Source organism: Centroberyx affinis, unplaced genomic scaffold (assembly GCF_046629955.1).
Source record: "Centroberyx affinis isolate AG114_WGS23_722 - 3 ecotype Tasmania unplaced genomic scaffold, CSIRO-AGI_Caff_v1 ptg002979l_1, whole genome shotgun sequence".
Taxonomy (NCBI): Eukaryota; Metazoa; Chordata; class Actinopteri; order Beryciformes; family Berycidae; genus Centroberyx; species Centroberyx affinis.
This window is the reverse complement of record NW_027281086.1, coordinates 90,469-114,882: the sequence shown is the minus strand read 5'-3', so window position 1 is coordinate 114,882 and position 24,414 is coordinate 90,469. Positions and strand designations below refer to the sequence as shown.

Genomic DNA, 24,414 nt, shown 5'->3' with positions numbered 1-24,414 from the left:
ATATAAGCAAATTATTGAAAATTAGTTGTTGAAATTAAATGACTTGGAAAATACAATGTGTTCTGTGTCTATATTCTTCTCAGATAGTGAATGTGAGATGTATATCATTACATATTAAGCTGCTCATAACAAAGTAGATATAAGAATGTTTCCAATTAAAAATAATGGTAAATGACATGTTTGCAGATCAATAATCCTTGCATTTTTAATGAAAGTTGTCAATTTTATTGTGAAAATACATTTGGTACACAAAGCACAGTTTATTTGTAACATTGCATTAACTAAAAGAAGCCAGTGCATGTATATACAATTACACACATCTAGAAAGCAAGAAAAATATGCAGAAAAATGTTAGTTATTGCTCAGTAACAATGTTGGCTGGCCTGGTAGAAGTTGTAAAAAAATCTTCACAGGAGTCCCTTTGACGATCAATATCCACATGTAGCAGTTGATGCAACTCAACATGGCAAGATACTTTAAAAAATAAATAATATAAAGATATAAAAAAAAAATGCAAGTATCTGTATTTTAATGAATTCCCCAATTTTACTGCCAGGGGGCGAGCAGTTTACCCATAAGCAGATCCACAACATGATCTGAACAGAACATCGTCAGTCACACACCACATATCTCAATATTTTGCCTGGCAAATTCTCTTGATGCATCACCTTAAGGAACAGGTGCCACATGATAGTTTGAAGATAAAGATCATTTTGAAAAACAAAAACTGGGAAGCAAAGTGAAAAAAACAAACTATTTTTTCCCTCAAATCACTCAATGATTCATGCGACCACTTTTTGCTAGACTTCTGGACATTACATACCTTTTGCCCTGTTGGAGATCTGAAAGGATTTGACAGGTCAGAGTTAGTAGCTAATGTGATTATGTAGCTCCACCTAAGACATTATAGGTGCAATTTTCACTACAGTACATTCTTTGCAACCTTCTCATATCTTGTTAGCAGTTTTGGGATTGCATGTCTAGTGTTTCAAACATCCTGCCCTACAAGCACTGATACTCTCACATGTTATTTACCACAGGGACAATAACATGTGGGTAATTGGGGGTAATACAGCAAAATCCTACCAAAAAAACAAAACAAATCACAACTTTGTAACATGGAAACAATATTGAAAATGACCTGCAATGGAGGGTCAGTTTTTGTTCTCAGGAGACCCAGGAACAGTGCATAAGAAAGTTTCACTCCCTTTATCAACAACTTGAACTATTACTGTGTATCAGGCTCTCGAAAGAACAGGTACACACGTTCTAAAATGAAGGTACTGGCAGGGATAATACATTTCACCTAAAAAAAGTATAGCTACATTCAAATGGCCTTGATGTGCCTAACAGTATGTCTCGCTCACTTGTTGTGGTTCATCTTAAAAGAGGCTGTTGTTGTGGTAAATGACCAGCAAATAGACCCCTCCTAACCCGGCTGGATAGCAGGCAACCAAACTGTGGCCCGGCAGGCAACAAAAGCTGTGTTACATTCACTGGAGTCCTGCTGGTGATAGAAAATACAATACAGGTTTTGGGGCGGCGTCTGTCACTCTGGAAGGATGACTGCAGTTTTGTTTCAAATTTCTGAATCTAAAAATATATATATACACTATATATGTACACGACAAAGGCTTCGAAATCCAAATTTTATAAGAATTCTAATATTAAGGCAAGTAAAATGTGAAAATGATACCACCGCTAGTATAATATCGTCACTATTCCTAAAGAGGTGTGAGAGTTGCTCTTTGTAAGTCACATGATCAGTGCACTGTTGGACTCGTATCCGCACTTGAACCTACGCCGAGTATGAGAACTGAGCACATCTCTGCTTTGAACAGTATAATAAATTAAAATGGTCCGTTTCTACTCAAAAGATACCCTGTGGTCAGAGTACAGTTCATGGCACAGAGCGTCTTCTGACTCTGAACCAGTCTTTCCTTGGTTCCGTCACATCTGTTTCCAGAGAAAGATGAGGCTGTGGAAGACATGGGACTGATTAAAGTCTGGTGAGTTTACATTCACGTTATGTCAAACTATACAAGGTTCAAGAAGAAAAAAAAAGATTGAGCTCAAACAAACGTAGAGAAGAGATGCTGCTTTACAGATGGGGGCAATCAATGAGAACGAAACGTCGCATTTTTAATGTGGTGCCAAGATAAAAAGTCTATTTAACAGAGAGAGTGTCGTGCCTGGTCATTGTCATAAACTATACAAGATTAAAATATTACTCACATTTAGAATTAATAACATGTCGTGACTAGGGTTCGAGAGATGGGTTTTTGAAGGGTGATAAATAGATGTTTTGGGGTTTTTGGAAGCTGCCAATAGCCATGTTTTGTACTGTACATTTAAATTTGACCAGAAATTCCCCAAAAAACAAGGATTCAGTCCCCAGAATTAAATTATTTACCCAGTGAAAATCCATACAAAGGCAATTCATAGGCTTCTTAAGGCAGGTGAGGCAGGTTTCAGTGCTGTTTTTACACACTGACACCCAGGAAGCTGGTTGAATAAAATCATATCCTCTCCTCCATCCTATCAGCACTGGGAAACACTGACTGACCAATATCTGATTTATATTCAAAGGCCAATATCAGACTGATATATATCAGTCTAACCCTAGTTAACACAGTGAAAAGTGAAAAGTATACCTACTCAAATGTTTAAGCTTGATAAAGTGGCCCCGCAGTTTCTTCAATGGGTTCTGTAGTAAAGGAAGAGAAACATGATTATTTTACCCAGCATTCATTTGTCTTTGGAATCAGTGCTGTGACAAATTGGCCTTGTTACCATATTAACACATTTCACTATTGTTATTATCCTGACTCAGCATAACTAATAACTAAAGGTGTCTCAATATTAAAGACTAAAACTCACAATAGAGACAACTTACAAGTAGAGCTGGGCGATAATTCAATATTATCGTTTATCGTCTTTCAGTGGAATCATATCGTGATGATATGAAGATATTTTAATATCGTGACACACATTTCAGCTGTCTAAATTGATGATGACAAGCAAATTTTACTTAAAAACTGAGGTATGGTAGGAATATTATTTGAATATTTCTTTTTTGTTTGACATCACACCTAACATTACCATTCGGTTCAATGAGATGAACATTAATTTGATTATTTAACGTGATTTTGCATATATGAACCATATCGTGATAAATATTGATATCGAGAAAAATCCTTATGATTATCGTGATATTGATTTCAACCATATCGCCCAGCCCTACTTACAAGGGGTTATGCAAAATTCAGCTGAACCACAATAATACTTAAAAGCTACACAAAGTGACCAGAGAAGAAGAAGAGTTTCTGTCTCACAGTGACATAAATTTGGACAGAAATTTACCTTATTAGACTATTTACTTTTACGGATTAATGTTAACGTTACTGAATGCATCTACACACACACCAGTCTTTCTCAGGCGTTTCTCTTTTCTAGCCCAGTTGTTATATATTTAGATATTATTTGCGTACAGCCCATTCTCACATGGACCTCCATGATGGCACCAGATGTGGTCTCTAAGAGATTTGAGACGCGACTGCAAAGCCTTAATACACAGAAATCATGTAGCGTGACATCGGTAAACTGCACACAGCACGCTCATGTTTACCAGCCTGGCGGGTCTGTGATGCTTTAGGGAAACTGAAAGGATGAGAGAGGCAGAGGATCTAATGTTGGTGAGTCCAACTTTCCCTGAGTAGAGACAGTTGGTATTTCTCTTTTAAGTTTTGATTTGTCACTTCATGTAGGTGGAGAAGCACGGAAGAGGATTAGGGCCACATGTGAAAGATTTATTTGAGTTCTGAGTTTAAAGTCAGACTTCTGAAAAAAAAAGTCAAAATTCTCACATTCTGAGTTTAAAGTCATATTTCTGAGAATAAATTCAGAATTCTGACTTCAAACTCAGAACACAAATAAATTTTTCACAAATAAATTAATCCTCTTCCGTAGAGAAGAGTCCACACCCGACACCAGAATTAAATTTGGGAAAATAGAGTGAATCTACAGAGTCTCAATTGGGGAGGATGGGACACTCTTCTCTAGGGCAGCCATTCTTTGCGATTTCAGCTGACAAAATGGGTGTATTGGTGTGTATTTTAACCCTCTAAAGTCACTCTCCAAAAAGGTCAACCTCAGATCGGTTTTTACAGAAGACTCTTACCACGTAGAGGCCGTTTCTGCGACTTGCGCCGATGCACCATAACCCCGATAATCAACGCAGCACCAACCAGCACCACAGCCAGCACCGAGAAACTGGTGATGGCCGCCAGTCTCCACACGTCAGATGTCTCCTCTACATATATAGGCCTACCTGTAGAGGAACACATCACATCAGAGGTCAAAGAGTTAGGGAAGATACTGCTGTTTGGATATAATGAGATCAACAACAGAAAGCATGCTAGTAGCGACATGTTACCACAATAACACTTTAATGGCACCACAAAGCCAGAAGGCCCATCTGACCTGATTAAATTGCTTACATGTGTTACATGATGGCGTCTTGGGGTACTGCTTGCATGACGCACATGGCACACAGAGATCCACATCTGAATTCCAGAACTCTGAACTGCTACATTGGCCTGCGCACAGAAAAACATTGGAGATCGGCTGTTAGTTATGTCATTATAAAGCGTCACGAGTCATCCGCTGGAACACTTTCTGCAAGAGCCAAACCCTGTGAGTGTTTATGCGACTTCTCCCAAAGCAAAACACATTTGCTGATTTATAAAATATTTACCACCGCTCTAGCCCATGAAATATTACGACGGTGGTGGTAATGTGAAAAGGAGAATGATGATATTTGGAGTGGGACAGACTTCCCTTGAGGACGATGCAGATGTTTTTGAAAACCACCAAAATTCCTCCTCCCTCTCCCCCCCCAAAAAAACAAAAAAAAAACAGAATCAGGTGACTCACAGGAGACATGGAGCTGGAATGCTAGATAAAATGGTATGAGTCAAGCCGACGAGCTGAGAAACGCTGTGGGTTTCTTCTTCTTAAGAAACGAAATGGGAAATTCCTTTGGGGTTGACTGTCTGCTGATGCGCTCAAATGCAAAAGAGAATTACTCAGTGATTTTGGTTACGCAGGCACAAGCCCGGTGAGGCGGCCGTTGTGTGAACAGCAGGATGTGTTTTCACAAAGTGCTTCCGCTGAATTGTTTTGAGTGTGCGTGTGTACGTGTGTGACTTCCAGAGAATGAAGGCATGTGTTATACAGTATCTGTGAGAAAGAAGCCGCTGCGGTGAACAAGCCTCACAAGCACACACACAGAGAAAATGTCTACCTCTCTGGACACAATGGAAACCTTCATATCTTTTTATGGCAGCCAGACAGTAGAACAATTAAAGCTGTGCACTTCCTACATGATAAGGGAGGAATTAGCCTGAAGATCTGACACAGTAAAGGCCAACAGCAAGCTCAATGTACAGACAACAGCAAAGATAACATTAAGTGTGTTATTCTGTATTATCAGATGTGGGATTTTCTCAACTGTTTAACTCTGGCTTTGGTGTAAATGCATGATGTATGCATTAATAACCTGATGTGATGCACGAATGAATGAAGTTTAAGATCTAACAAACCCTATATCCTTAATTCATAGAGCATATACACAGCTTTTTCAAAACAGTGCTACAAAACACTACTTAAAAGCGAATAAGATGAATAAAAAAGCCAGGCATATAATTAAAAACATTGTTACAGAAGAGTGAAACAGGCAAATAATCTATAGATATTCGATAGATAATAAATATGATGTTCATCATGCTTCCTTCTCAGTGTCGCAAGTGTATTTGCATGAGCAAACTCTTTTTTTCCCACATGGTAAAAATATACCACCATACTAGGTATATGGCATGAATGTCGTCAAGTCATCGTAGGTCATCTTCCTTTTTTAAAGTCAGCTGTTCCAGTCATCAAAGAAAACAATACCAAAACTACTCAAAAAAGGAGTTTGACGTAAACTAAAGGTAGAGATGAATATGCAGGAAACTGGGTTAGCGCTGTCCTTGAATGAAAATGATAATATCAAACTGGCGGTGTGGGTTATTCACAGCGGTTTTCGGTAGACAGCTCTATTGATTGCTCATCCTGTGCATAATAGCTCAAAATGAAGTGCATGCTAGACAGGATCTCTATTCTATATGATGGTTTTAAGTGTCAAAGATGACATATAGTGTTTGTCTGAACTTTTACATCCAAATGAGCGACATATTTTTGTAGTGCTATCAGTTTCAACGTAATCTTTTCTATCTTTTGCATCTCATTCTCTGTGAAGCTGTACAGTGACAGTACAGATTAACAGGTGGGAAAAAAAACTCTCACGTTTATGGCTGTGGGAGTGCGAATGTTGGCCAAGTTAATTTAACACAGACTGAACTGTTCTGAGGAAACATTATCTTGGATTATCTTGGTATGTTTCACCATTCACACCCAAAATGCTTCCAGAATGATATTTCAGTTTTAGAGTAGCCTACATCACAGTATACATGTGCAGTCAAAGCACACACATTGCCGATTACATTGTATTATATGTCCAAGAACAGAAGAGGCTGCATGTTTACAACAAGAGTCTGAAGCCGGTCACATTACACAAGCCGCTCAATATCTGTCGATCGGGCTGTGGAAGTCACTCTTCATCGGCTGACATTAGAAAAGGCGCCAGTTTTAAAAGTCAAGTGGAAGGACTTTGACTTGTGACGGGCTGAATGTGCAGTGAGGGGGTTACATGATCCACTCCTGCCTCCAGAGCCACAGCGGGCCCGCCTGCACCGCTGCCTGCCTGGGCTGAATCACTTTATTGGGGTCACAGTAAAATGTGTCACCGATCTTGTGAGCATTTCTCATCGTGCTTTCAGCATTAGTCCGCCTTCCCCCGGGTCCAGGTGACCTCCGACTGAAGGGCTCAAACAGTGACCAGCAGGAATTAGAGCATGACTGTGAAGTTTGAGCCTGGCCTGACCTTCACTTCTGTCCAGTCATAAACCAAACCTGTCTGCTCAAAACAGACAAGAGCCTGAAAATCTGCTAATTTCAAACTGAGAACATTTTCCAGCAATATTTTTGAGCCTGATCAAAACTTGAACAATTAAGCACTAAAGAACAATGTTGGGTGTGTTTCAATCAATGTAGGACTTTACATAGGTTATTCCAATGGGTTATGCCACTTTATCACACATTCATGGAAGGCATCATTTCCACTAGCCAATGTTAAAACATTCAGAAGCAAAGAGGTATCATTTTGATTCACAATTGGCAACCACAGGAGTTGCATTATGGCTCAGAATTCTGCCTGTAAATAATGGGTAAAAAAGATAAGTTACTGTCAAAAGAATCAGTTAATACTGAGTAAAGATGAAGTTTAAACATCTTTTTTTTGTATCAAATGAGTTTTCATGACCAAGAGACCTTGACAAACCCCAACATCTAACCTGACAAAGAGGATGGGTGTGTGGTGGGGGGTCCTATAGTTTCTCATAAGTTATTTTGGGGGGGCGGGGGGCGGGGGGCTGGGGGTGTGTCACTGACAGCTGATGTCCAGATGTCCAGATACCAAATTATACAAATAAATAACTATACATTTTCTAGATGTATTGTATATTCTAATGTTTTGATTTTAAGGTCTATTTAAATGTAGTTGGCCCAATGCCTGTAAGATAAGATCGCACTGTTTCTATGGCAATGTTCTTATCAATACAATTATTCAGTCGTTCATTATTATGTTCCAGCTCTATAGTCCAGTGCTTTAGACTTCTCAGCCTGTTCCCAGTGCTCAGATCCAAATAATCAATTCCGTGGGCTGGGGAAAGAAAGTCACAAACTGGGATTTTTGTGAAATTGTGAAACCTTTTTATATATTTAGATGTTTTTTTTTCCATTTTACAATTTTCCACATAATGGACACTAGCAGTGCACCATTCCATGTGGCTTGTCCTTTTCACCCAGGGGCATGGATGGGGTGAAATAAGGCGATCGGAATGCGGAACCGGTGAGAAATGCAGCTGGTAGAGGAAGCGGCTCTGTAAGCAGCCCCATTATCTGACTCCATTAGACTGACCACCATATTCCGTGTTCACTGATACAAGGATACCCGAGAAAAAACACTTAATATAAAAGTTATATAATCCCATCATCAAGCCGAAATTTTAAATCTACGGTAACCTATTTCTCCGGTAACGTATTTCTCAAGTCATCAGCTTACACAAATCACAGTTGTTGTTGTTGGGAGAAAAAAAAACAAGTGTTAAGTTATTTTACTTACTTTTCTGTGCGTTCACCCCATAGAAATTCGTCACGGCCGCAATAATAAGTCCGCACAGCGCGCAGAAGACGTTTGAAGCCATGTCGGTGCTGGGTCGGCTGCTCGCTGTAGGCTACACAATTCCCGAAAGTTCATCTGATTAACAATCCGTGCTGGTTTTCACCATGGAAAAGCGAGCATCAGAGTGAGTCACCCGGAGGAGTCTGCGCCTTGTTTTAATAGCGCACACACCCACGCTAACAGTTCAACTCCTATGAGTCATTTCCTATGTACTGTAGCCTGCTCGGATCCTCTACGCGCACCGAGGATCCGACCCAGACTCACAGGAAACTTCACTACCACACTATTTGGTTTCGTTTGTTAAAGAGTAAAAGTGAAAGTTTAAATTGGATCGACTTTGTTAGATGCCTTTCAATCCATACACTTTATTTTATGTGGCCCCACCCTTGAGGTTTTTCACATTTCACCCGGGTTAGAGAGGCTGTGTAGTCTGGAGTTAATAGTGTTCTCATTGTTATTACCACGCCTGTCGACGTCATTCACGTCTCGCTGCCAAAAAACACAAGTCTCTGGCATGAGTCTGGGTCCCATACACAGAAGAGGAACAATAACTGCAGACTTGAGTCAAAAGACGACATTTAGACTATGTAATATTTGCATTTTCACATTAATGGGAAATTCTGCTCGGAGTAACAGAAAACCTTTATCTTCCTCCACTTCACTGCTTTCTCTGCAGCTGCCACCCTATCACGCTGTGATAATGTTGCTTTTTTAAAAACTCACATTTGAATATTTAATGTCGCTGACGCAGGGTCGTGATATTAAAGTCTGGGGCAGGGTGGAGCCCGCTACACAAAAATGCAATAACAAAGCCAGTGGACGCATGCCTGAAGTGCAATCAGTTTGGCCGCTTTTCAACTTTTCTCTCGGCTACATAATGAAGACCAGCAGTAATTACACAACATCTGTGCTGCTTGGCACACAAATTATCACTATGCACAAAATGGAAACCGTTCTAATTTATTTATGACAGGTTATGCATGTCCATATGAGAAAACAACCACAGCCCACCTATCATGACCAACCTAAATATTCAGACATTTCTTCATCATTACATCAAAATCTCAAGTTTTCCCCAGTGCATGAGGAGGATTTTGTTTTTTTTCACATCATAGACCCTCTTTTTTTGCAGCCTGGAAGCTTTTATGTGTGCGACATGGTGTGAACTGCCTTTCCCACAAGAGCTAACGTCAAACAGACGCTGCCCAAACTCTCATTAAAGAGCTCACATCATCAGAATGGAGGAAAAGGGGTTTCATTGGTTCAATTAAGACCGAACCGTGTTGTTAAACAGATGTTTTTCTACTTGGATGTCAGGGGTAACCTTTCGTAAAGTGGTCTAGGAGGACCTGGAGTAGCACAGCCCACTAAGGACACCCATATGAGCTGACTTTCCACTGGAGTGATTTCATCAGTAATGAGGCACTATAAGCTGCAGATGTTGTGTCAAACTCTCCAACAGGAACCATGGTAACAGGATGAACACACACACTGAGGACTTTGCCCAAGGTGATCCAAACACTCCTGTATGTGCTGACTGGGTGCCAAACTAAGCTGTTGTCTCTTAGGCATTGTTAATACTACAACCTAAGCAAAGTTAGAGAGGCTGTTGCTTTTTATGTAATACTAAAAAAAACATCTTTAGTTTTGTACATGCAGTCCACTCAGATTTGAAATGGATGGATGCTTGGAAATTTGAGGGAAATTTCAGCTTCACTGGATTCACAGGATTTCCAAAACCAGCAGGACAAAATAATCCAAAGACCAACCATGTACCAGCGAAGTTCAACGTTTTTAAATACATTAAAAACTCTAAAGAATCTTTAAAAAAAAAAAAAAACATGGGCCCAGTTCATTAAAAGTAAAGATGTTTAACATTGGCAAGAACTGCAAAGACAAGACAGGAAAACAGTGCAGAGCGTCAACATGTAAGAACATCACCATGTGCACAAACAACTGTGTTTTATTAACTACAGCACAACACTCACTCAGTCAAGTCTCACTATCTGTTTGGTCACAAACTGAAGCACCAACTGGCAATGATGCGGTAAAACAAGTCTTTCCAAAGAGAGATTAAAATGGGAAAACACAAGCCTCTGATATCCCCGAAACGTCTGCCTCTTTGAAAACATCCTCAGTTCCTTCGTCATTCCTCTACTTTTCTCTCCTTTGGTTCCGTCTACTGTTCTCTTCTTTCTCTCCTGTGTCTCTACGCGAATTAGGTGATGTAGATGCGGTGGAAGTCGTTGGCTCCGAAGGCACAGTTGCACTTGGGGCACTTCCTCTGCCGGGTGTCATACCGCGTCTTCAGACATTCGTAGCAGAAGACATGGAAACACTTGGTGAGCACCGTCTCCTTGTCTCGTGTGTTGCAGCAGGGGCAGCGCAGCTTGGCCTGGAGCGAGGGAGAAATACAGTTTATATGGGTCAAACAATGACTTGCTAACACTATTAATTACCTCTGTTTAGTGGATGGTAAAACAGTTAATGTTTAAAGATGCATTAAGTAAGATTTTTACAACCCCATAGCGCAAAATGACCATAATATATCTGTGGGGGTTTGATAGGGTTGTTGATCAATACCAGTGGCTCAACGATTAGTTCGCAGTGTGCTGGGAATTCTGGCTTTCTAAAACTCACTTTCTGGCCCATACTCTCCATTTTGGAAGCAAGCCCCCGCCCCCCCCCTTTGCATTTTTTACTGCTAAAAAACGGGGGACGGTGCTGCAAGTTAGTGTCTGGCATCGCAACACATTTCATTCTCAAGCCAAAAAACAAACGACAAAGCAGCATTATTTTGCACTGTGATATATCACCTCTTCACAAGACGTTTCTGTTTGATCTGCTCTGTTTATCTGTTTGATCTCTGCTCTCGTCTCATCTCCATTGTGAAACTGTGACTTTCATATTTCTGCCTGCAACGGTCCACAGTAGGCTGTGCCAGAAACCTGTCGATGTCGCAATTTCTTGGTCGCTGATTGAGGTCAAAGTTATAAATTATTTAATGCCCTGTCTTATACAGATGTGAGTGCCTGAATATGCGATTCCTCCAATGGCACATAAACAATGTTTCCTTTCTCTCACCTTGTACTGGTTGATCTCCTCTTGCAGGATCTCATCGGCATCGGTGTAAACCTCGACCTTCTTCTGTTTCTCCAGCTTCCGTCTCAGTCTGGACAAATCCTCCTGGAAGGCAGAGAGAGAGTTAAAGCCACAACCTATTTTCAAACCCACTCACTCCTAATATGGTCTTCCCAATGACTTTCAATTAAATAAAGGACTCAAAATTGGCATGTTTTGGGGCAAGAAATGACACTGGTTAAAATCAGACATTCTCTGAGTTTTTGCTCATGATATTGTCAAGTTGAGAAATCACAGTGAAATCTTTCATTTCAAAGATCAAAGTAAATATCCATCTTAAAATTTTCATCAGGATGTTAAGTGTTGATCCTAGGAGGGAGAGAGGTAAAGAGAACTGAGGCATATTGATGAATATGGGTGCTATATATTTTTCTTTTTCAAGGCTACCCAGTCATTTTCAAAACCTTTTAAGGCTTTATTTTAGTTTTCTGAAATCCACAAACCTTCAAGGATTTCAAGTGAGAACCCTGTTATAAGTTTGGTGAGAACTTGGGATTCTAATGAGCGATACCCCCAGTACCAAAATTCAACATACCTGTGCTCGTTTAAGGTTGCCACTCTCTCTCTCCCGGGCGGTGCGGTTCTCAGCCACGGAGACCTGGATCTCCTTAAGCTTGGCCTGGGTGTGCTCCAGCTGCACCTTCAGGTCCTCCGCCAGCTGGGCAGCCTCCACCGCCTGCAGCGAGGAAGGAACCGGACACACTCAATAAAAAAGTCATGTTGAGATTCCAGTGCGGTAACAGTAATTGTTTTACGTAGTAAACTGGAATAAATCTTAGCCATTTTGGTTCTATTTTTTGTGCTTCAACTACTGAGATTCAGTCCTGTGCATAGTGATAATCTACAAGATTCTTGCTTTTCTTGATTTTGGTGACCCATTAGCAGTCATTGCTTTGGTGTTTTGTACTCAGTACATTCTAGACTGCAGCTTGTTATATTTCTTCTTTTTCTTATATTTATTCCAGACAGACTGCTGTTGTTGCTTCTGTAAACACACACACATCACTTCCTTTGTAGCAGAGCATTTCTCCTGAGCAAATGTAAAAGCACTGAATCACTATTGTATGGTATTTATTGGTGATAGAGAGTTGCAAAACGGACATTTATTTATATGAAAAAGTTGTGGTTTATTACTTTAAAGGTGATTATTATCGATGGTATTTCTCAACTCACCTTCCTCTTGTTGAGTTCTAATGCTTGTGTCCGGACACCCAGCTCTTTCTCCAGAGCGGCTAGTGAACTCTGCAGGATGCCCTCTTTTTCCTCCAACTTCTGTACAACCAGCAGCTGTGCATCAACCTGAGGGAGGCAGCAACAGTAACCAGTCAATGCTTGAGTACCAGCCACAGCAAAACGATTGATACTGTATTTCCAGATGAAAACAATAAAGATGACTCCATCAAAGTCTTTCACCTGGGTTTTGAAGGTGAGAACCTGGTCAGCCAGCTCCTCCTTCTCCTCCTTCAGCAGCTTGTAGATCTGGTTGGATTTGATCCGCTCGCTCATCAGCTTGAAGTTGGCATCGTCCTTCTCCCTTAGCTGCTGCAGCAGCCGGCTGTTCTGCTCCTGCATGTCCTCAAAGGCCTGGCCGGTCACGTCCATCTCACTCAGCAGGGCTTCCTCCTCCTGGAATGACACACAGATGGCAGTGATGAAATGCAGTCATGTGCCTTTGTTGTTGCTTTTGGACACTTTAAGAAAGAGTGGGACCTGCTTTGATCACCATTTGTAGTCTGTAATTTATATACATGCTATAATGCTATGCATTTGGACAAAATTACATTTAGTAAGAAATCATTTTCCTGTCTTGTTTTTAGATAAAATTCCTGAAGTGTGAAAAAAGTTGAATGTCCAGTGTTGATATTTCCTTATTTACAGATGCAAAAATCCAAAATAAAGTACTTTCAGAAGCTGAAAATTAAACAGTTACTACACAAACTTATTTCAAACAAAGGAACATGAGTATGCAGATGGTCAAAGAACTGTGTCCCTGCCAGCCACTCCCCCAAGGCCTTGGCCACCTGAGGCCATATAGTATTCTCAGCCTTCCAGCAGGTGGAGAGAGAAACCTCACAACCATTAGTACACCCAGACAAATATGACTATTAGGCTCATCAATGTATCACTTTGAAACTGCGCTAGACAAGATTTAAATGTAAAAATACACCCGTCTTATCAGCCTAGATCACAGTGGGACTGCAAACAGAGAATTTTGGCGTCGGGTATATTTATTCTGGCGTCTATACTTCAGTTCTAAATTAATCTCCTTGCATTCATCATTCTTAATTTATTTTTTATTTTAGAGATGCAGTCAAGACAATTCAAAAACATAGAAATACAGGAATAAAAACAGGAACACAGCTCCATTTGAAATGGGACTTGGATGTCCTGCACTCCTGAAAAACCACATCGTTGTTATTTACTTTTTACCTCTTTAGTCCAATAGAAGCTTACAGGATGAAGAATCTTAATGTGCTTTACGGCTCACGCTGCAGATGAGTTGTGTGAAGACAATGTGCTCCATATTAACTTGTTTTCCTCCCCAAGTCCGATAATAACCTCCTAAGCTCCACTGATATCAAATTCAAGGTGGCAGCAGGGTCAACAATTGAACGAATATTATCACGAGAAAGACATGCGTATTACATTATCTAGTGCGGGCGTATCCGCAATCCATGCAACTCAAATTATATCATTACAATGACATTACTCAATCAACATTTTGAGCCTAATCACATAATGTTTTTATAATGTCTCCTTGTCACGAAGGTATCCTCTCGTAATCCCTTTGTTTGGTGAATTTCTAATCAAATTCCCTAAGATTGTCTCAACTCTTGGAAAACATCTACAGGACGACGAGGTCAAGGAAATGATCAGTAAGCTCAGACCTGATGATGTGTGTCATCAATCTTCCATTTACAATAATATTACAGGCCGCTTGTATCATGTTAAATTAACCAAGGAACTCCATCGTTCTAGCTCCAGTTTGCTACAGGTTGCACACAGTTTTGCATGGGAAGAGACCTACCTGGGCAAGATTCAACAGTTAGAAAGTTTGTCTGGTAAATCCTCTCAAAAACCACTACTTATCCCATGCTCGATCACAATTCGTTTTTTTTAAGGGTTCCGCTCTTTCAAACTTGAGAAAGAACAAACCATTCACCTTCTCTCATTTCATTCAGTTACGCCAGTTACTCCCGATTCACTGACCAACTTGCACATCACTGCCATGATAACAGCTTCCAAGTGCCTATAGATTTTGTATATATTTTACTGAAATCACAGACAGAAGTTACAGACAATGAGATCAAAGCTATTAAAATAATTAAAAAAAAAAGATGATGACCTGGAGGTACAAAAATTTTGCAAATGTGTTGCTACCAACAAAGACTGCATCTGGAATCTTAAAAGGCACTAAACATTACAGACAACTTTGAACAGTAACCAGATGATTAGATTCAAGTTCCAGGCCACAGCATAAGCTTTCATTTCCTCTTTGGTTGTCTAAGATTAGGAGCAGTTTGCTCTTAGGCCAATGTGATAGTTATTGTACTACTTTCATTCTTAACACAGATGGCCTATATATATATCAAGAGGTGCTCAGGCCCAAAGGTTTAGTTCATGCTTGAGTTCATGCTTTGTAGTCATTATGCTTATTAGGTCTATTTGCTTAAGTATTTGTCATTGTCAGGCTTTTATCTTGTTTATTGCAGTGCTGAAAGGCTTAAAATGTTTAGGAAGTGAAACAGGTTAAAGTTTAATTCACACTTACGTCATATTGCACGTCATTTTGCTGTTATGACCTACGTTTTTTAACGGTATGACTGACAGAACAAATATTTTTTCACAATAGGCTACACCTTTCCGGTAAATTTTTAAATAGAGAATTGTTTGAAAAATGAATGCCCCATTGGAGTTTCATTTCGTGCCACATCACTTATCATGCGCTGATATGGTTATGAGTGAGGAACACACCTGTTTAGTAGCAGCAAGTTTCTTCTGTAGATGATCAATTGTCTCCTCTGCCACTCTGATCTTCCTGAGGGCGTCTTCGTCAGCCAGCTTCTTGCTCTCCTTCCTCTCCCTCTCCTCAAGCTCTCGCACTCGCACTCTCAGCTCATCCACCTGGGTGGGTCCAGATTAGAGACAGACGACTGTTAACGCATATAACTTCAGGTGTGAAAGTTTTCCTATTAGCAGCTCATGAACACCTTTCTGTTATATGCCCAAAGGAATTATGTGAAGACATTTTTGAAGGATGTCTAATAGAGAAAGTGAACAAACCTCAGCTTTGGATTTGCGTTCAGCTGCCATGAGCTGGACTTTGTCCCTCTGCTCCTTTGGGGCAGACTTATACATGTCCAACAGTAGCTTCATCTCTTTCTGGGACTCCTGGGCTTTCCTGAGAGGAGGACATAGTTAGACAGGTTAGTGAGGACAAAGAAACTAGACTGACATGAGACAACATCATCAGTGTGATGAGTTGAGCGCTTCTAAACCCACATTCACACATTTGCTTAATGACATTGCTTCTAGCATTACAAATCAGCACCAGACGCTCACTTACAGAACAAAACAAAAAGCGACTAGCTACACAAAAACAGAATAGTATTGTATTTTTTGGCTGGCCTTGATAGTGTTGTGCTTCTGTGTGCAGCTTGTAAACAATCACAAAGCAGTCAGATGAAACAAAAACCTAGACAAATTGATTGGGAGTGACTGTCTACTTGTTTTTCAGTAACTTTTTCCACCAGCTATGATTTAAAATTCTGAATTGTTTAAGAAAAGGGAACCTACTTGAGTTCCCCTCTGAGCATCTTCAGTGTGTCAGAGTCTTTTCTCTTCAGCTCCTCGCTGCGCTGCCTCTCTCTCTCTCGCTCCCTCTCTCGTTCTCTCTCAGCCTCCCTCTCTCTCTCCCGGGCCCGCTGTCTCTCCAGTTCCTTCCTCCTCTCCTCCTCCTCCTCCTGGTCCTCATCCTCCTCTTTCTTCACATCCACGCCGTCGTTCGTTGTCTCTTCCAGGATGAGAACCCCGGTGTCGCCACTCTGGCACCGCAACTGTTGACAAAGCAAAAAACAAAATGTCACATCAAAAAGGTTCTCACCGATTCTAATAATGCAAACACAGCGTTTAGTCCAAAAACGCTGATTAACAAAGTGAATAGCATCAGAGGAAACGTATACTACTATTGTTTCGGTATTGCTTAAGAACGGCTCTTTGCATCTCAATGTAACTGGTGATTACATATCACACGACTATGAATCGTATCGTCTACCTTGTTGATCTCCATCTGTGTTTCTCTCAGCTTCCTCTTGTAGCGCTGCACATCACCTTTCAGCTGGAGGTTGTGGTTCTGCAGACTGCTGATTAAGTGTCGCATCTCTCTGTTTATTGGTCCTGAGAGAGCAGAAAGAGAGCATGATGGCCAGGCTGATAAAGAGGAGAGTCAACATGAGTTCTGGTTTTGGCTAACCATAATCTGTGCTAAGAGCAGAACAAGGGAAATGTGTCAACATGCTCGACTTTAGCGATCATCAGATTCTGGAAAGAATTTAGGAAACATGAACAAACCGTATATTTATCCCCAGACCGGTATAGAGAAAAAATCTTTAAAGGAGGGAAGTGGCAGTATATGGTGGTTACACCATCATATTTGCTTGCTCTGAGAATAACAATAAACCTAATTTATATAGCACTTTTTGAAACAATGTTACCATGTGTTTTATGAAAAAATAACACAATAAATAAAAGCAAAGATAAACAATAAAATCTTGGACACTGATTAAAACCACATGTGCTTTAAGAAGAGATTTACAAGATAACAGATTTTGGCAGCCTATGCTCCAGACAAAACGGCCCAATGACCTTTGGTCTTTAGCCTAGATTATGAAATGGCCACTTGGCCAGGAAGGCCCCGCCTAAGGATCTCAGACTATCCTATAGCACAAGAAGTCCAACCTGACAAAGCTATAAAAGTAATGAGTGAAATCTTAAATCAATTTCAAATGAATCAATGAAACTAGGACAGTTAACCTAAAATACAGGCAATAAGAACCCATGACGTCCAACTTTGTCAGTAAAATGTAAGCAGCAGTTTTGCACAGTCTAGAGCTGCCAGACTGGCAAACCAAGAGACAAGGACATTAGTCAAGGTAAGATGATAAAAAAACACATGTATAAATCTCTCAGAGTTGTTATTTTGCAATCTTCTAAAGTTGATTAAAAACAAGTCTGAACCTGCTTATTAGTATGTTGCTCTAAGTGAAGAAATTATTCAACGCCTAGATTCTCAGATACAAGCATTATGTACAGACTTAAAAGACCACGTGTCAGATGGATTTAGTAGCAGTTTTGTCCAAATTTAGTTGGATTAAGTTTTGGGACATCCAGTCCTCAACATCAGCTACGGAGTAACGCACTCGGCCAATGAGAGCAACAGCTGAGTATCACCAGTATGGCAGTTAAAGGAGAGGCTATGCTGACAACTAATGTGTAATCAGTATCGCCACAATGATTGAGCCTTGAAGTGCACCACACATAATGAAACAGAAGAGATATCATCACCCAAATGAAAAAAATGTTTGGGCAGGTTCCTTAATGCATCAATTTGAACAGCGTGATCAGTTGTGTCAAAGGCTGCACTTAGTTTAGGGTCAGAAGCACTGAATCTCACTGGAAGCACGGTCCATAACCTGCATTCATCATTAGAATTCCTGAGAAGGGCAGATTCAGCACTGGGTTGAACTTGTCACCAAAAAACAAACATACATACAAAGAAATTATTTAATTCCACCACCTGTAGGAGTTGTTTCAATAGTATATTCTCCAAAATTTTGGAGAGAAAAAGAAAACTTGGAACACTTCCTATCCCAAAATATAGACATAGAGAGCAAACTAGAGCCTATAGCTCCCACAGCCTCTATGAGGAATGGAGTGGGAATGATGGATGTTCTCATGTGTCATACATTTATGAAGTCTGCACTAGGTTATAGCAGCAAAGCCAGCTTCTGTCAGAAATTAGGTTACCTATAAATAAATTCAACAACGGACATAGCCATCAAACATGTTTATAAAATACACAAAACATGATCCATAGACCACCCATCGCCCACATTGACTGTGTGAAACTAAGAAGGTAAAGATGAAAGAGTGATCTGTCTATTCACCACTATACTCCACTGCGACAATGTATGCTATCCCACAACACAGCAGCATATTTTCCCTTCCTTCTTAATAGAGTGACTGATATGAGGGTGTGTTTTGGACGGTACCTGCTTGCTCGTTGGCTGCCAGGTTCTGCTCAAACTCGATCCGCAGCATCTCGTACTCTTTGCGCACCTGGGCCAGTGTGTCCTCCAGCTGGATGACCTCAGTCCGCAGCTTCTTCTGAAGGGACAGCTCGTCACTCTGAACAGTTGAAGAGCAGTAAGGAATTGATGAACATGTTCTCACTAATTCCCCTTTCACACTTACGGTCGACCTGCTTATTTCCTGGGTCACTAGTACGGTGTGCAAGGTGTCTATAAGTTCCGTCAAGTTAAATTTAAGACTTTTTAAAATCTTTTGAACAACAGTTAGAATGAAATATAAGGCCAGTTTCGCAAGTGAAATAAAGGTGAAAATGAGAACTGTAAACTGCCAAGAAATATCTGCCATGAAAGTGCAACATTTCTAAGACCTCTAAAATTAATCTATTTAAGGCTTATAAAGATTTGTCTACCTGTATTCAAGACCTTTTAAGGCCTTAGGTTTACATAATATAGTGTAAGACCGAGGACCAGGATTGAAGACCACTGCTTTAAATAGTTCTATCATAATATGAACGTAATATCTGCCTGTCTGCTTTTACTGAAACTGCTGAGAGCAGCAATATTCATCAGTGTTGAGCGTTCATGGGAATCTTCATGGGAATGTGTTCACACAAACACCATCCTCTGAGAGTTACCTCCATGTGTTCAATCTGTCGGAGATGGGCGTTCTTGGCAGTGAGCAGGAGGGCCCGTGCCTCATCCAGCTGGGTCTTCACCCCTAGAGACTCATTGTACAGCAGGGAAAACTGGGACTGGAGGCACTTGTACTCTGGGGTTTCCTTCACAACCTCCTCTGGAATATTCCGCAGGTCCATCTGGGAAAGCAGGATGGAGATTGAGAGGACAGGTGAAGGTTGAGACATGGAAGTCTGATGCCACACTATAACATCAACTATAGATGAAAAGGACTTGTTGCAGGAAAATGTGATTGTGCCATTTAGAATATTGATAGACCACTACATGTATTGATAGCAATGCTTCTAATAGCCCATCCAGGGACTGCAGCATTACCTTGAGCTTCTCGCTCTCCCTCACAGCCTCCTGGAGCTCCAGCTGCAGTTTCTCCAGGTCTGCCATGCGGCTGTTTGCCAACTCCTGGTTTTGTTCCAACTCTGCATTCAGACTCTCAAACTAGTATGAAAACAAAGACAGTGTGCATATAGATGGCAAACAGGAGAAATTTGTCAAGTAAAAACCAATGTTTTGCCAGCACTGTATCCTTTTTCGGCAAGCGTGATAATAACAATGCTGTATGACTGTATTGGACAAAAATAATAAAGCATTCTAAGGTAAACACATATTAGGTATATGTTATAAAAAAATAAGTTATGAACATTGCATGCAAAAACTAGAAATAACCGCCTTGTGGTTGTATGCCTCCGCCAATAAACTTTGTTTTATCATTGCAAGGACAGTTTTTATTTATTGAACATATATAATTAATGTGCTTATTAGGTCAACTTAAAGGATTTTGGTGTCTGTAAAAGTAAGTGACAGCACTTCCACCGTTTTTGTAGAATGACCCAAGATTGTTTTCTCAGCTACAGTGGTAATTAAAACATTATGATGTCACAGTGAATTGACCTTTGAACTTTTGGATATAAAATGTCATCACTTCATCATTTTATCCTATTAGACATTTGTCATAATTAGCGTATTAATTATTGAATTATGGCCAAAAACGTCTTTTGTGAGGTCACAGTGACCTTGACCTTTGACCACCAAAATCTAATGGGACGGACGGACGGACGGACGGACGGACGACCCAAAAACATTATGCCTCCGGCCACGGCTGTGGCCCGGAGGCATAATGAGACATAAAAAGACACAACCTATGAATCCTTACCTTCTGAATGTTCAGCGTGATCTGGCCTCCAGGTAGCCCACCTGAACTGCCAGTGCTGTTGTACCCAGAGTTTAGCTGGAGACCACAGACAACAGAACCAGAAGTAAAAGACAATAGAATGGTCATAAAACGAAAAAACAAGAAAAGGACAACAGCACAAAAGCAGACAGCACACCCACATTTATCCCATAAATCATGTTATTCAGATATTGCTTATTTTGCTGACATTTGGATAGCTGACGTAAACAATAAAACTCCATCAACAGACACATAGCCAGAAGGATATGCATCAATAGCAACAGCTGGCTTGACACGCTCAGGTGCTTACGGCCTTATCATTATCTACTGATGTGTAAGAGAAAAACAACAGCGATAACACAGAGTCGGGTGTGTAAGCCTCATGGACAGATAGACACACACACACACACAACAGGAACACACAGATCCATATCCAAACACACCTGCTCCAGGGCTTCAGCTAGATGTTTGTTGAGCTTTTGTTCCCTCTTGCGGAGTTTCTCAATGTCCCACTGCAGGTCCTCCACGGTCGTCTCCATCTCAGACACCTTGGTCTCAGAGCTGGTCACCTTGTCCACTAACTCATTGTACTGAGAGGAAAACAAGATATGACAGTAGCTGTTTAATCAGTGACAAGTGAATAAGGTTGACAGAAAAGAAGTGGAAGACAGCTGCATTGATATGGAAGAAGGATTTATTTCAGGGTGGACAATGGAAACGTTTCCATTTCTGCAATTTTTCTCATTCACACTCTCTCTCATACACACAAGTATTCACCATCAACACTGACACCCATGAACTGTGCCAAGGACAACCTACCTCCATGGACATCTTGTGGTGTCTGCCCTGCAGGAAGGAGGCCAGGTCTTGCAGTCGACCGTTCTCCTCCAGCAGAGTGCGGTTCAGAGTGATGATGTCAGACTGGCTATCATCCTCATACACTGTCGATGAATATCAGGTTAGCAGTACCCAATCAGTGGGGAGCTTATATAGGGAGCTTACACTGCTCACATTTATGCCACAGACATGCGAGCACCAATGCTCACATAGGAAATAAGTAGTGTGTACAACTGGTTTTAATGTGGGATAAACAATGTATGAATGTCATATACAGTATGTAATATCACGTAATCATGTATGAATGTGTCAATCACAGTCTCCATAGTTACCTGCAGCCTGGACGTGGTTGCAGAGCTCATCGATACGGCTGTGCAGCCTGTCGAACACACAGACCAGGCAGGCAATAGCTTCTTTGCTGAACTGCATGCGGTCCTGCAGCTGCAGAGTGAGCTCCTCCTCACTGCTGTGGTCCAGCGTGGCCAGGAAGGCCTTGGCATTCTCACTCAGGGGAGGAGGAGGCGGCGATGAATCTGCACAGCAGGAGGGTTGCAATCAGGTTAGAATAACGAAGGCAGGTAATAATGGGATGAAAGCATTAAAACCCAAGTCTTTATCAGAAATAAACAGGAGTTGTGTGTCCCAAAAAAACATGAAATCCTGGAAAGACAAATTAGTAGAGCTGGTGCAGATAAGAGACAGAATAAGCTGGCAAAGACAGACCGTTTGGCAAAGTCCCAAGTCATTTAAAACATGTAGCAATGTACTCAGTAAATATAGATACAGGGGATTGTGATATTGCTCTGAAACTAGGCTATGTTATGGCCCTAAGTCTGAAACTGCCGTGGGCGAAATCGAACTGCTGACAAACTGCTGTCAAACTCAGCGCTGCATACTGTATACTCGCTGCAACTTGAGGTTTGTTCGTTTAATGACACTCCACACCAGATGTAGTCTTTATAGTCCCTGCTTGTGGGGTCATATAAGTGCACATATCCTCCCACAACTTCAGCAAGTCTAGCCTCAAACTGATTCATCTTGGAAATGAGGTGAGGAAAGAGGGATGTAACGTAAAAGGCAAATCAATTTGATAGTGCACTTCTATATAGGGGTAATGTGTCTGAAAACTGACTGATTGTCTGACTAATCTGAATTTGTGTCCTGATGCCCAAATTTTGCACCATGGGAAAAAGTTCCTCAGGATTTTAGCAGATAAGCTTCGACAGTAAAAATCCTCCTTACCCGTTGTTGATCCCTGTGGCGGCTCTTTGGGTGTCAACGACTCTTCCAACCCATCGGGAGGAGGGGGCTGCTGCTTCTCCTGCTGCTCCTCCTGCTGCTCTGCCTGCTCCTCCTCATTCTGTGCCTCTGGGAGTGGAGGTGGAGGCAAGGCAGGGGCTGGCGGGGGTGGAATCACCCCGTCTTCCTCCATCGGGGCAGGGTCAGGGAGAGGGACAGAGGGAGGGTCAGGGGCGGCCGTCGCTGGAGCGTCGGGCTCGATGCGTTGGCGCAGAATGTGAACATTCTCATCCAACTGCAAGTTAGAGACAAAAAGATTGAAATGAGTGTTAACGTATGTAATTCACAATACTGGGTCCTGAACACTGAATACAGTGCTATCTATTGCATTCTGTGAGATCTTTTAACAGGAATTACAGTGATACATCTACAGACTGCCTTATCACCGTGCAAGACATTGTTCTGTGTGTTAGAAGCACCTGCGACCAGTAGCGGTTGACAATCAGCAGGGTGGTGTCGTCAGTGGCTTGTCTTTTCTCCAGCTTCTCAATTTTCTCTCGCAGCTCATCCTCCATAGCCTGCCTCTGCTCCAAGCGCTCACACAGCTTCTTGTTCTTGAACTGGATCACCTTCATGTCCATTTCCTCCTGCAAGACACAGCATTGGATAGATACAGACATGAAGACACCGGAAATCAGAGATCTTGAACGTGTTACTGAAATTGACTTGATATAGATAGATGATCTTTGTTGAGATACTTGTAAGAGGGCTGGTGAGGATAACAAGTGTCTTGAACTAGAGACGCTGACTAACCGTAGAAGAGACTCCCCCTATACGTATGGGCTCAATGAGAGTGGTGGTGGTCTTCTCTTCTTTTTTGCTCTTCTTCTCAGGTGGGCCAGGGGGACTATCCCCTCCTGAGGGCCGCTTCCCTCCCCCAGCACCCGACATCATTACTTCTGCTGTGAAAGATCAAGAGGAAATGAAATCTTGGCGTTAGAAACGTTGAAAACAAAAACAAAGAATACTGGAGAACTCATTCATTTGATGACGGTGACGATCAGCAACGGAATTAGCTTATATTGCAGGCTCAGAAACAGATTTAACAGACTCATAACACTGATCTCCTCTTGTCAATGTGAAGTTATATGTTCCTGAACTGTTGGGTCGACTGCTGCTATATGGGCCACCGTCTGGAAAGCTAACAATCACCGTTTATTTTATACGCTCAGCTCACGTTAGCAAGCTCGCTAACCGAGCTATGCTAATTTTGCGAAATGGCTAGCTAAACTGCGCTGGTTGATTACTGCATTGAATGATTGGTCGGCAGTTTATTTCAGTAGCTATCACATACATATGTGAGGTAACTTTACAGTAACTCTATGCAGAAATATATTAACTATTTTCTGACATATATTACAAACCTTCACGAGCAGCAATTGAAATCGTAAAACATCCAGAAGCTACAGGAGATGACGAAATTGCACTTCCGGTAACTGTTAAAAAAAGAGGATTATTTTCAACATCTGAATGCATTATTGGAAAATCTTGAAATTCATATATATATTATAATAATTAAATATTCCTGAAAACACAGTAAAAAAATAAAAAACGAAGAAACAAAAAAAAAACGCAAACAGACATATTGCATGTTCCACTCCGTCCTCACGGAGGCAGTGCTG

The 24,414-nt window shown here is 41.1% G+C and overlaps 2 protein-coding genes across 2 annotated transcripts; both read right to left on the bottom strand.

The window, feature by feature from the left end:
* Positions 1-202: 202 nt before the first annotated feature.
* On the bottom strand, positions 203-8,510 carry LOC139658907 (tumor necrosis factor receptor superfamily member 12A). The gene is made up of 5 exons (XM_071537090.1): positions 8,282-8,510; positions 4,500-4,598; positions 4,181-4,330; positions 2,659-2,707; positions 203-1,978 (listed from the first exon to the last, which is right to left on the bottom strand). Exons 1-4 carry the CDS (start codon positions 8,361-8,363, stop codon positions 2,667-2,669), a joined length of 372 nt encoding a protein of 123 aa, XP_071393191.1. The 5' UTR covers positions 8,364-8,510; the 3' UTR covers positions 203-1,978; positions 2,659-2,666.
* A 772-nt stretch (positions 8,511-9,282) lies between these two features.
* rnf40 (ring finger protein 40) lies at positions 9,283-24,187 on the bottom strand. Its single transcript, XM_071537078.1, has 20 exons — positions 24,157-24,187; positions 23,546-23,694; positions 23,212-23,379; positions 22,736-23,027; positions 21,826-22,026; positions 21,476-21,597; positions 21,100-21,246; positions 20,639-20,713; positions 19,804-19,923; positions 19,428-19,607; positions 18,754-18,889; positions 16,758-16,879; positions 16,280-16,539; positions 15,767-15,884; positions 15,458-15,607; positions 12,896-13,108; positions 12,656-12,781; positions 12,018-12,158; positions 11,426-11,527; positions 9,283-10,736 (listed from the first exon to the last, which is right to left on the bottom strand). The coding sequence occupies exons 2-20, from the start codon at positions 23,684-23,686 to the stop codon at positions 10,560-10,562; spliced, it is 2,991 nt and encodes a 996-aa protein (XP_071393179.1). The 5' UTR covers positions 23,687-23,694; positions 24,157-24,187; the 3' UTR covers positions 9,283-10,559.
* Between the last annotated feature and the right edge of the window lie 227 nt (positions 24,188-24,414).